Source organism: Tachypleus tridentatus, chromosome 10, assembly GCF_004210375.1.
Source record: "Tachypleus tridentatus isolate NWPU-2018 chromosome 10, ASM421037v1, whole genome shotgun sequence".
NCBI classification, from domain to species: Eukaryota; Metazoa; Arthropoda; class Merostomata; order Xiphosura; family Limulidae; genus Tachypleus; species Tachypleus tridentatus.
Window position 1 is genome coordinate 97414954 of NC_134834.1, and position 14148 is coordinate 97429101.

General features: G+C 30.6%; 1 protein-coding gene across 1 annotated transcript in view; it reads left to right on the forward strand.

Moving 5' to 3' along the window:
- LOC143228417 (laminin subunit alpha-like) overlaps positions 1-7185 on the forward strand; it is a 20328-nt gene extending 13143 nt beyond the window's left edge. The window contains exons 2-6 of the mRNA XM_076459680.1: positions 1597-1713; positions 2214-2399; positions 5042-5196; positions 6388-6568; positions 7055-7185. Of these exons, the coding sequence (XP_076315795.1) occupies positions 1597-1713; positions 2214-2399; positions 5042-5196; positions 6388-6555 (626 nt within the window). The 3' untranslated portion in view covers positions 6556-6568; positions 7055-7185. The remainder of the gene's footprint in view (positions 1-1596; positions 1714-2213; positions 2400-5041; positions 5197-6387; positions 6569-7054) is intronic.
- The last annotated feature ends 6963 nt before the right edge of the window (positions 7186-14148 follow it).

Consider the following 14148-nt stretch of genomic DNA (forward strand, 5'->3'; position numbering starts at 1 on the left):
AATATACAGCCACTATATCAGCCAGCAAGTTGTGAATATACAAAATAATAGTTCACTATGCAGATATCAGCCAGCAAGCCAGAATACATACAGTCATTAGCAGATAACAGCCAGCAAGTTACAATATACATACACAGCTACCATAGATATAATCCAGCACAGCCAGAACATACAAAAAGCCATTATAGATACCGTACCAAAGCAAGTTAGAATATACAAGTCACTCATAGATATCAGCCAGCAAAGGCAGAATTATGGCTATACAGTGCCAGCCATACAGATCAGCCAGCAAGTTAGAATACATACAGTTACTATAGATATCAGCCAGCAAAGTTGTGAATACATACAGCCACTATAGATAACAAATAGCAAGCAAAGCCAGAACATACAGCCAGCCACCACAGACATCAATCAGCCAGCAAGTTACAATACATACACAGCCACCACAGATACATCAGCCAGCAAGTTAGAACATACACAGCCAATCACAGATAATCAGCCAGCAAGCCAATAAATACATACAGTCACTACAGATATCAGCCAAAGCAAATAGAAATACATACAGCCACCACAGACATCAGCCAGCAAAGCCAGAACACATACACAAAGCCACTACAGACATCAGCCAGCAAAGTTAGAATATATACAGTTACTATAGATAATCAGCCAGCAAGTTAGAATATATACAGCCACCATAGATATCAGCCAGCGTTGTGGAATATGTATATGTGCCACTATAGATATCAGCCAAAGCAAAGCCAGAATATACAGTTACCATAGATATCAGCCAGCAAGCCAATAACATATACAGCCACTGTAGATATCAGCCAAAGCAAGTTAGAATATACAAAGTCATCATGAAGATATTCAGCCAGCAAGCCAACACTATATATACAGTTACCATAGATATCAGCCAGCAAGTTATAATATATACAGTTACCATAGATATCAGCCAGCAAGTTGTAATATATACAGTTACATAGATATCAAATATAATATATACAGTTACTATAGATATCAGCTAGCAAGTTAGAATATATACAGTTACCAGAGATATCAGCCAGCAAGTTAGAATAACATATACAGTTACTATAGATATCAGCCAGTAAAGCCAATATAATACATACAGCTACTATAGATATCACAAAGCCAGTTAGAATATACAGCTGCTGTACTGCAGATATCAGCTAGCAAGTTAGATATATACACAGTTACTTTAGATATTTACTTAGGACAATGACTAACAAACCATATTATGTTGATAATATACTGCTGTCAAAAAGATAAAAATTGAATCATTAAGGTTTCACAAACTATTTGTTTTTTAATGCTTGGATGCCATCATACATTGTTAATAACTTCCACTGAAGGTAAGTTTAAATAGTTGAGAACTGAAACTAGATAATATACCATATTTTGTACACTGGACAAAACTAAGATTCTGTAATTTAATAAAACAGTTTTTAAAAAATGAAAATTTTTCGACATACCTAGACAGAAGACAGCATTGTATAGACTATAGTTAATATTAATTAATGTACATTTCAATGTGAATTTTTTTAAATACTAAAACAAGCATTTCTGGATGTTTGGCAGCACTATACCCTCAACTAGAACAAGCTAAAGATGGAGTTCAAATGGTGGCAGAGCAGAATGGAAAGACAGATCGAGAATTAGACATCATACAGAAAGAACTGGATAAGCTTCCTTATCGTAATTATTTTAATTTTGATAGATATGATTACAAAAAAATAACTTTGTAGCTTTTCTTTGGTGTATCTGCTTTATTCAAAATATGCTTGGATACACAGATTATACTGTCATCTGTCACTTGGCAACAATCTTATTTATGTGTAGAATATCACTAAGCACGTTATACTGTACATCTGATGTCAGTAGACAACAATCTTGTTCATATGTAGAATATCACTAAGCACGCTATACTGTACGCCTGATGTCAGTGGACAACAATCTTGTTCATATGTAGAATATCACTAAGCACGTTATACTGTAACGCCTGATGTCAGTAGACAACAATCTTGTTCATATGTAGAATATCATTAAACACGCGCTATACCTGTACGCCTGATGTCAGTAGACAACAATCTTGTCCATATGTAGAATATCATTAAACACGTTATACTGTACGTCTGATGTCAGTAGACAATGATCTTGTTTGTTGATTGTTATACTGAGCAAATAATCTTTTGTAGGCTCTCTGGAAGTTATTGCACAGGAAGCAGCCAATAATTCCCTGGCTGCTGAAGCACAAGCTAAGGGAGCTCTTGATCGTGTCCAAGACATTACTGAGAAGCTACCAGAGGATGAAAAGCGAGCTAACCAAGTACCTCAAGACTATGAAGATGCTAAACATGCTTTAGAAGCAGCACATAATTATGGTATGTTTTTATACTACAGAAGATGGACTTTTTACTTCATTTCTTATATATTATGCATTTACAATTTGAAATAATGTAGGTGAATTATGATACATATTTGCCTCAAAGTAGTTCCAGTTCTCCATTAAAGGGTAAAATAGTGTGTGAACATTTTTGTCACCTAATCAGTTGTTATATAATGTCTGAACACTCTTGTCATCTAATCAGTTGTTATATAATTTTTCGTTATTCTTGTCATCCATATACTTCATGAACATTCTTGTCGTCTAATCATTGGTTATATACTTCATGAACATTCTTGTCGTCTAATCATTGGTTATATACTTCATAAACATTCTTGTCATATAATCATTAGTTATATACTTCATGAACATTCTTGTCATCTAATCATTGGTTATATACTTCATGAACATTCTTGTCATCTAATCATTGGTTATATACTTCATGAATATTCTTGTCATCTCATCATTGGTTATATACTTCATGAACATTCTTGTCATCTAATCATTAGTTATATACTTCATGAACATTCTTGTCATCTAATCATTAGTTATATACTTCATGAACATTCTTGTCGTATAATCATTGGTTATATACTTCATGAACATTCTTGTCGTATAATCATTGGTTATATACTTCATGAACATTCTTGTCATATAATCATTGGTTATATACTTCATGAACATTCTTGTCATGTCATCATTGGTTATATACTTCAAACATTCTTGTCATATAAACATTCTTGTCATCTAATCATTGGTTATATACTTCATGAACATTCTTGTCATATAATCATTGGTTATATACTTCATGAACATTCTTATCATATAATCATTAGTTATATACTTCATGAACATTGTTGTCATCTAATCATTAGTTATATACTTCATGAACATTCTTGTCATATAATCATTGGTTGTATACTTCATGAACATTCTTGTCATCTAATCATTAGTTATATACTTCATGAACATTCTTGTCATCTAATCAGTGGTTATATACTTCATGAACATTCTTGTCATATAATCATTGGTTATATACTTCATGAACATTCTTGTCATCTAATCATTAGTTATATACTTCATGAACATTGTTGTCATCTAATCATTAGTTATATACTTCATGAACATTCTTGTCATATAATCATTGGTTATATACTTCATCAACATTCTTGTCATCTAATCATTGGTTATATACTTCATCAACATTCTTGTCATCTAATCATTGGTTATATACTTCATCAACATTCTTGTCATCAAGTCATTAGATATATAGTTTCTCAGTATTTTGTCATCTAATCAGTGGTTATATACTTCATGGTCATCTAATCGGTGGTTATGTACTTTATGAGCATTCTTGTCATCTAGTCAGTGGTTATATAATGTTAATTTGTCACATATATGTATATTCCTATGTGTTTTATTGACCAACTTTATGTATCTATTCCAGGATATAGTAAGAACTATATCAGCCATTATTATGTAGTTTTTTTTTAATTTCATTATTGTAGGACAATTTTCCAACTTTGACCTTTCAGTTCCTATGTTGATGTGTTGTTTGTGACTTTGCGTGGTAAATAAAATTAAAATGGTAGTCTTATTACAACTGATTACTTAAAATGATACTTAATATAGTTATCTATTAGTGGGATATAGACAGATAATAATGCAATTTAATCATTTTTTGAAATATATTGAAACTGGTGATACTGTGCAAAACATGAAATAGTACATAATGCTACACCATGCACGCTGTACACGTCATGACTGCTTGTATATCATGCACATTGTACACATATGGATTATGTTTACACCATGCACAATGTACACATCTAGACTCTGTGCTTACATCATGCACAATGTACACATCTGGACTTTATGTTTACGCCATGCACATTGTTCACGTCTGGACTCTATTCTTACACTGTACATGTCTGATCTGTACACTATTGCTTTTTTGGTTTCCGTGAACTACACTGCAAACATAGGTTCTATTTTGAAGTTGTTGCTGGAACTAAAGATGGAAAATATTTCTCTGTAAGGGATACAGGCTTTTTCTATTGCTGGTCAGTCATGCGATTTTCTTCATTTCTGTGATGGAGTTTACCTTTAGGATTTTAATAGTAACTACTTCACTAGTTGTGGTTGAAAAGCTTGCAATAGTTTTTTAATCAGTTTATGTCATCAGCTACAGAGAATATTGATTTAATGTAACAAAAGTTTCAAAACCATTTCACTACCTCTTGAAGACAAGAAATTGTACAGAGCATTGTTTCTGACATATCTACAGCTCTCATGATAATAGTCAAATATACTCTGTCAAAACACTCCAGGAAGTTACACGAGAATCGAGTATACTCAATAAGAGCACTTGAAGAGATAAGTAGTCAGTTTTGTAGATAAATATGTTTGTTTTAATGCTAATTTATTTTATTACATTCCACTTGTGTACCATATTGAGAAGGTGTTTAATTTTTTTCCCCAGTTTAAATAATTGTTTATGAATAATATGTGTTAGATTACAGCCATTTTTAAAACTGTTGTTAATTCTTATGAAGTTCTAATCATTTTTGAAATGTTAACTTCATGTTTTTAGTGAAACTAGTGTTCAGGATTTAAATCTCTACATTTATTTTCTGCTAGTTCATCGAGCATTAGCAATAGTTCCAAACATTACTGTGGCTATGAAGAAAGTTGAAGATAAAAATAAAGTCGTTAGTAGACTTGGTAAAGATGTAGCAGACAAGATTGCTGAGCTGAGACGGAAAGTGGAGCTAGCTCGAGATCAAGCCAACAGGGTGAGACTTCTTTCATGTGAACATTGGTTGATAAAATACATGAAAAATATTTTACTGAATTAATTTAAAGTCCCAGCACTTGATATGTGATTGCCTCGCTTTCTAGCTGTCAACTTCTACCAATAACTTTCATATTTTGATTTGTTTTCATATATATTCATGGAATTATAACTGCCTGTGAAAATGTTTTCAGAATTATTTTCTGTTAACTGTGTAACTTTGTGTTTGACTACAAAACAGACAGTTCTCTTGACTATGGTAGTGATAAATTGTCTAGTTAGTTTAACATGCTTGATCATTTCTCTTGACCATGGGTAGTGATAACTTGTCTGGTTAGCCAACATGATCAGTTTTTGACCATGTCTAGTGATAACTCATCTAGTTATAAACATAGTTGATCTGTTCTCTTGACCATGTATGGTGATAACCCATCTAGTTAGTCAACATGGTTAATCAGTTCTTTGACCACATGTAGTGATAACTCATCTAGTTAGTCAACATAGTTGATCTGTTCTCTTTGACCATGATGGTGATAACCCATCTAGTTAATCAATATTGTTAGTCAATTCTATTGACCACGCATGTAATGATAACTATCTAGTTAGTCAACATGGTTGATCAGTTCTCTTGACCATGTGTAGTGATAACTCATCTAGTTAGTCAATATGGTTGATCAGTTCTCTTGACCATGTGTAGTGATAACTCATCTAGTTAGTCAATATGGTTGATCAGTTCTCTTGACCACGCGTAGCGATAACTTGTCTAGTTAGTCAATATAGTTGATCTGTTCTCTTGACCACATATGGTGATAACCCATCTAGTTAATCAATATGGTTAGTCAATTCTATTGACCACATGTAATGATAACTTATCTAGTTAGTCAACATGGTTAATCAGTTCTCTTGACCACGCCTAATGAAAACTCATCAAGTTATCAACATGGTAGATCAGTTCTCTTTATTATGCTAGGCTTCTCAGTTATTTGTGTCTTTTGAAAATACAATAGAGTTTTCATCCAAAATATGTCGATGAAGTTCATGATATTAAAACAGCCTATAAACATAATCTTTAAAAAGATATACTAATATTGATAAGTTATGTTAATTACAAAATACATTTTCTGTGAGTCTTAACAATCAATCTTTGTTTACCATAAAACAATATATGAATACATGACATTTTGTTTTGTAGATTAAAGTAGGTGTCAAGTTCTACGGTAACACTACCTTACAACTGAGGAATCCAACAGACATGAACGCAGCTGCCACCTATACCTACATGTCTTTGTATTTCCGTATTGAAGAGAAGAATGGACTACTGGCATATGTTGGGAATGAAATTGAACTAATAAGTATCTGAAAACGTAAATACGGTAAGAAAAATAGCTATGATTTTATATTCATGATGCCAGAACAAAGAGTGAGAAACAAACAGCTATCCAGGTATCTCAAACATGAAAATACGGTAAGTAAAAGCTTTGTTTTTATATTCAAGATTCCAGAACAAAGAGTAAGAAACAAACAGTTATCCAGGTATCTGAAACATGAAAGTACAGTAAGTAAAAAAATAGCTATGGGTTTTATATTCAAATTGCCAAAATAAGGGTTGGTATACAGATTGTTATATTTGTATCTGAAAAAGTAAATACAGTAAGTAACAATAATTGTAATTTTTAAAATCGAAGATGCCAAATGGTAAACATTTTTCACAACATGATTATGAAATTTCAACTTTGCATGTTTGTTAGAAGACATCAAAGCTAAAGTTACACAGCCATTTCAAATACTGTATAAATAAGTAAACATGCGAATTGTTGGATTATTATAATGAATTACAGAAAACAAAAATTTTCTTACAGGATGATTATATGGCTTTGGAGATTGTTGATGGCAAAGTTGTTTTGACTATGGATTTAGGATCAGGCTTGGACAGCACGTTTAGCACTACAAATGTTAATGATGGACAGTGGCATCGAGCCAAAGTTGAGAGGTAGGTTTAACATTGACTACAAGTTTGAGGGCATGTAGTCATCAGTGTATCTAAGTCATAGGCAGTCAGGAAAACATTAAATAAATTAATTCTCTGTATTATTAAAATACAAAGCTTTGAAAATATCCGTACAGACATGCTTTAAATATAGTTGATTTAAAAAAAAAAAAAAGACAAGGTGTCTGGTGGAAGTTATATTTACATGTTTTAGACGAAATAAACTTCAGGAAAAAAGGAATTTCAATCATGTAATATTGTGGCCCAAAATCTGATGTTCATGTACACTAATCAAAGTGTTTTTTTTACTGTTGGTACCAGTAGAATGTAAACTATGTTGTCTCAGCAGAGAGTTTAACAGATAAAAATTAAAGTAAAGCACAATAAATTTGAATTGACTAGTATGACAGGAGATTTGGAAAATTATAGAATATCAAAAACATTGGTTAAACAGAAAATTAGAACATGGAAAGGGATGTATGAGGAAATGTTGGCTGAAAATATAATAATTAACAGTAAGGATTTTTTATCAGTATATTAAACAAATTGTTATAATGTGGGTGGGAAACATGAGGAATGATGAGGAAAGGCTGATGATTATGAGATGGCTGGGTTATTAAATTATGTTTTTTCTTTAATTTTTAATAATGAATATTTAAGCAGTAATTCACATTTTGAACAACTGGTAGATGGAAACAAGGTTGAATAGCATGACTGCATTAATTCTGAGCTGGTAAAGAAAACAAACGTGGGAAGTTTGATAAGGTTCTTGGTTGAGATAATATTTAGATATTATTTCTCCAAAGGTTTTGAAGGTGGTTAAGGATAGGATAAGTGAGACTTTTGATACTTGAATAGTGATAGAACATTTGAAGTTGACCACTCCAAACAATGATCTATGAATGAAAGATTTAACTGACCATTTTTAGAATTAAGAGACAATAGTTGGTATTGTGAAGAAATGATAGAGGTATAATGTAGATATGTTGTTGGAATTGCTAACCAAACAGTACTTAACTAAATATGTGGTTAAGTTAAAAAATAAATTTGATGATAGAGTTCTCAGTGTTTTAGGTTCAGTAATAGAACTATATTTATTGATAGGTGAAGTTGAATATAATTGTTTAGGAAGTTGTCTAACTGCTTATTTTTTCTGGGAGTTTCATAGTAGGTATTGAAAGGTAGATATGGAAAAGTTTGGTGGACTAGTTTGATGGTAGGTTTTAAATATTAGATACTTTACTGTGTGCTGAATACAGAGAAAATATCTCCTACAAATAAGCTTTCTCACATATAAACCTCTTCCCTCTGTTATATACCTGGTTAAAACACCTATAGGATTATTGGATTTACACCACATACAAGTACAAACTGATAACCAAAAACACAGTCATTTTATTGTATGCACATTAAAAGCAATTAGAAAATCTCAAGTTTTTGAACACTCACATATAACAGTTATTACCAAGGCCAAGATATATTTCTGTTTATTTTAGGTTTATAAGATGGAATCAGGAGAAACTCAGTCTACGGTCAATGAAACTATAATATTTTGGTAATAGCTGAATTCTATTGGTGGTTTATTTACTGTGTCATTTTTTATTAATAAATTGTTCAGCAGTGGCATCTTTATAATCCAGATTCACAGTCACATAGATGTGTTCCTAAAAATGTTTATACATGTCTGGTTTTAACATTGTATTTATCATCACACTGAGTAAATATCATTTTATGTATTAATTTTAACATAAAAAGTCATCCAATCCATTGTTTCTAGTTGTATGTGATTCTATAACTCTTAAGAAGGACATGAACTAAAATGTGAGGTTTGAATGAAGTGAGTATGATTAGTTCAGTTCTCAAAGTGTACAAACTGATACTTTATGTTTAATTAATTAGTCTTAGTGTAAAAACTGATACTTTATGTTTAATTAATTAGTCTTAGTGTAAAAACTGATACTTTATGTTTAATTAATTAGTCTTAGTGTAAAAACTGATACATTATGTGTAATTAATTAGTCTTAGTGTAAAAACTGATACTTTGTTTAATTAATTAGTCTTAGTGTAAAAACTGATACTTTATGTGTAATTAATTAGTCTTAGTGTAAAAACTAATACTTTATGTGTAATTAATTAGTCTTAGTGTAAAAACTAATACTTTATGTGTAATTAATTAGTCTTAGTGTAAAAACTGATACTTTCTGTTTAATTAATTAGTCTTAGTGTACAAACTGATACTTTATGTTTAATCAATTAGTCTTAGTGTAAAAACTGATACTTTATGTTTAATTAATTAGTCTTAGTGTAAAAACTGATACTTTATGTTTAATTAATTAGTCTTGATGTTCAACAGTCCAAATAACTGAGTGAAATTTGTTCTTTGACTGAAAGATATAAAGACTAATAATTAAACTAATATGAAAAATAAGGAAACAGTTTTGCTCATAAAAATGTATTTTGTCATTTGTAATTAATAATTTCAGAGCTAAAAAGTTTAATTCTAATGTGTGTGTTTTTAAATTTAAAATACTCATAGGAAAATATTATAATAAACTACACTATTTAGATAGCATGCCTAATTTAGTGAAAGTTAGTAAGAGAATTTGTTCAAAATCAATTTAAACCTTGAATTACTGATGGGATATAGACCCCAATGGCTTTGAAATACATTTTTACAAACTATTTTAGCTTTTAGTCCATGGCTTTGTTGGTTAAAATGTCTCTAATAATTCAAAAAAATTTTAAACAAAAATATCATTGATATTACACTTGTATTTATTCCACCTAACTAATTACTGCTGGGGTCTGTATGAACCCTCAAACCTTTGTGGAAAATGTGATTCAACACGGTCATGGTACAATATGTGAAATTTAATGTTAATGAATAGTGTTGAGAGTTAGAAAACGATTTTTGAAATCACTTTATTTTAGCATTGCTCACACACAAAAAATAATGCGATATTTACTTAGAACGGGCAAGATAGGAACTCTTACTGTCCAAACAGATGCAGGGGAGGAAGGTATTAAAAATGATGTGTCAGAAATACATATTCCAGGGACTTTCAGCGTCTTTAACCTGAATGAGAATGCATCAAAGTTATTTGTTGGAGGTATACCAGAATCTGCTAAGGTAAGGTTTCAATATATATTCACGTAAGAAACATTGGTTGCTAAATTGTACAAGAATGCGTCAATGTCATGTATTGGAGGCTCTTGCAGTTTTACAGTAGTAAATTATGTCTTGTTTTTTCTTGTCTTAGATATATCTGTTTTCTTACATTGTAGGTTTTACATTTTTTGTTTATATTTTATATGTTTGGTGAAACCTTTGTTGTTTTAGTGATGAAAGTTTGGTATTCAAAAATCATTAAACATTTTAAACCACTAAAGTTGTTAGTAGACAAGACCTAGATAAGCTGTATTCATGGATACTGTATTTTTATACATAAAAAGAAATAATTTTAAACTGTTAAAAAAATCTTTAACAAATTAGTATAAGGCTTATGGTGGTATAATATCACACTTCACCAACAGGAAGCACTGCAGTTTAAAATATATTTTTATGTGTTTTAGATTCAAAAAGATGTTCAGACCAGGACATTTACTGGATGTATTGAAGAGGTTGATTTTGGAGAGACACCTGTAGGTCTCTGGAATTTTGTAAAAGCCCAAAATAACTTTGAAGGTTGTGTGGGGAGAGACAAACTTGTTACACTTGTTACCTCCAATGGGCTGAGATTTGATGGTAGAGGCTATGCTATCATGCCTGGAGAACGGGCACAATTTTGCTCGAGAAATAATAGTAATATTAGAGTTTAAAACTTATGCTGAAGAAGGATTACTCTTTCTTGTGGAAAATGGAGTGAGTACTTGTCAGTTATGCTGTTTAAACATTAAACAGAATGTATGAAACTGGTTAAAATGAAGTAAGCACTTGTTTACAGTTATGTTGTTTAAAAACATTAAACAGAATGTATGAAACTGGTTAAAATGGAGTGAGTACTTGTCAGTTATTTGTTTAAACATTAAACAGAATGTATGAAACTGGTTAAAATGAAGTAAGCACTTGTCAGTTATGTTGTTTAAACATTAAACAGAATGTATGAAACTGCTTAAAATGAAGTAAGCATTTGTCAATTATTTTGTTTAAACATCAAACAGAATGTATGGAACTAGTTAAAATGTAGTAAGTACTCATCAGTTATTTTGTTTAAACATGTAACAGAGTGTATGAAACAGGTTAAAATGAAGTTATTTTGTTTAAACATCAAACAGAATGTATGGAACTTTAAAATGTAGTAAGTACTCATCAGTTATTTTGTTTAAACATGTAACAGAATGTATGAAACTGGTTAAAAAATGAAGTAAGATTCATTGAGTTAAATAGAATAAAATATGTCAGTTATGGAACTTAAAACTGTCAGTTTTAAACATGTAACAGAATGTATGAAACTGGTTAAAATGAAGTAAGTACTCATCAGTTATTTTGTTTAAACATCTAACAGAGTGTATGAAACAGGTTAAAATGAAGCAAGTACTTGTCAGTTATTTTGTTTAAACATTAAACAGAATGTATGGAACTGGTTAAAGTGAAGTAAGTACTCATCAGTTATTTTGTTTAAACATCAAACAGAATGTATGGAACTGGTTAAAATGAAGTAAGTACTCATCAGTTATTTTGTTTAAACATCAAACAGAATGTATGGAACTGGTTAAAATGAAGTAAGTACTCATCAGTTATTTTGTTTAAACATCAAACAGAATGTATGGAACTGGTTAAAATGAAGTAAGTACTCATCAGTTATTTTGTTTAAACATCAAACAGAATATATGGAACTGGTTAAAATGAAGTATGTACTTGTCAGTTATTTTGTTTAAACATTAAACAGAATGTATGGAACTGGTTAAAATGAAGTAAGTACTCATCAGTTATTTTGTTTAAACATTAAACAGAATGTATGGAACTGGTTAAAATGAAGTAAGTACTCATCAGTTATTTTGTTTTAAACATTAAACAGAATGTATGAAACTGGTTAAAATGAAGTAAGTACTCATCAGTTATTTTGTTTAAACATCTAAACAGAATATATGGAACTGGTTAAAATGAAGTACTGTTATTTTGTTTAAACATTAAACAGAATGTATGAAACTGGTTAAAATGAAGTAAGTACTTGTCAGTTATTTTGTTTAAACATGTAACAGAATGTATGAAACTGGTTAAAATGAAGTAAGTACTTGTCAGTTATTTTGTTTAAACATTAAACAGAATGTATGGAACTGGTTAAAATGAAGTAAGTACTCATCAGTTATTTTGTTTAAACATTAAACAGAATGTATGGAACTGGTTAAAATGAAGTAAGTACTCATCAGTTATTTTGCTTAAACATTAAACAGAATGTATGGAACTGGTTAAAATGAAGTAAGTACTCATCAGTTATTTTGTTTAAACATCTAACAGAGTGTATGAAACTGGTTAAAATGAAGTAAGTGCTTGTCAGTTATTTTGTTTAAACATTAAACAGAACGCGGTGAAACTGTTAAAGTGGAGGGAGTTCTTGCCAGTTATGTTTTTTAAAAATTAAACAGAATGTATAAAACTGATCAAAATTTAACTTTTTAAACATATGTAAATCAGCATTTTATGAATTTGTTGCCCTGAGCAAAGCACAATTTTTTAGTTATTAAATGAGACCTTTTTCTGTTTCTCCCCATTTAAAAAACCACTTTATGTTTATTTTTTTTGTTTTATGTGGTATATTTTCCTTTATCTACTTTCATTTGTTTTTATGTATTTAATATTAATTTGATAAAATTTTCACAGGCTCAAATTAGGTGTGTTTTTTACTAACATTCTTCTTGAATCGAAATTCAAAGCTAATAATGATTAAATAAATATTTCCGAAACCTTTTTTGAGTTTGGTAGTTTTAGGCAGATCATTTTCCAGTCATTAGACGTTTTATTTTTTATAACAACTTTAACACTGGTGATGACTGAATACGAGGGACAGAGTTAAATACAGAATGAGTTTTGTGTTTGTGTAGATAACATGATTTTCTTTTTGAAAGCAAAATTCATCAAATAATCTTTTTGAAGTTATAAGAATACAGTTTTTCAAGCTTTTAAATTACATTTAATTTTTATATCTATTAAAGAAGTAATAAATTTTATGTTTCTGTATGTGTGTATTAGGTCTAAAATTGTATGTGTGAACAAATCATAAAACATTATATTTTTTAACTGCTCTGTTTCAGAATAACTTTTTGCTCTGAGCTGCAAGAAGGACGTCTGTACTCCAAGCTTAAGCTGGACGGAGACCTAGTGGTACTTAGGTCACCAAACACTTACAACAATGGAAGCTGGCATAGAGTAGAAGCAAAGAGAGTTGGCAAAGACACACTACTCTCTGTAAGCACCTGGAAACATTCAAATAAAATAAGCTTTAGAAACTGCATTAGATTTTTCAAAAGAGACATCCCACAAAGATGCTGTTTATAAAAGTAGATATATGGGAGTTATTTCAAACAAGTACATTGTATGTGTAGTCTCTAAAAGTAAAATACTTTAAACAGGTATTTGGAGCTAAACAGATACATTGTGAAATGTGGTTTTTAAAATCAAAGCAGATTAAACAGGTTCTCTGCCATATGTGATCTACAACAACAGGTCCATTTGAATACTTTGTAAAGAGTGTCTTCTAAAGGTAAGGGAGTTCAAGTGGAAACTTCAGTATGTATTCCCTGTAAACAATACAGCTTACGCATATACTTAGTATTGTGTGGTCCTTGTAAGTAAGCTTTTTAAACTTATATTTTATGAACAGGTTAGTTAAAAAACACACCTTATAAGGTGTGGTCACAATAAACAATGGAACTGAAATAGGCATTTTGTCACTATAAGCAAGACAACTCAGACAAACATACATGCTGTGAAGTTTGCCCACTGTAAACAATACAGTTGAAACGTGC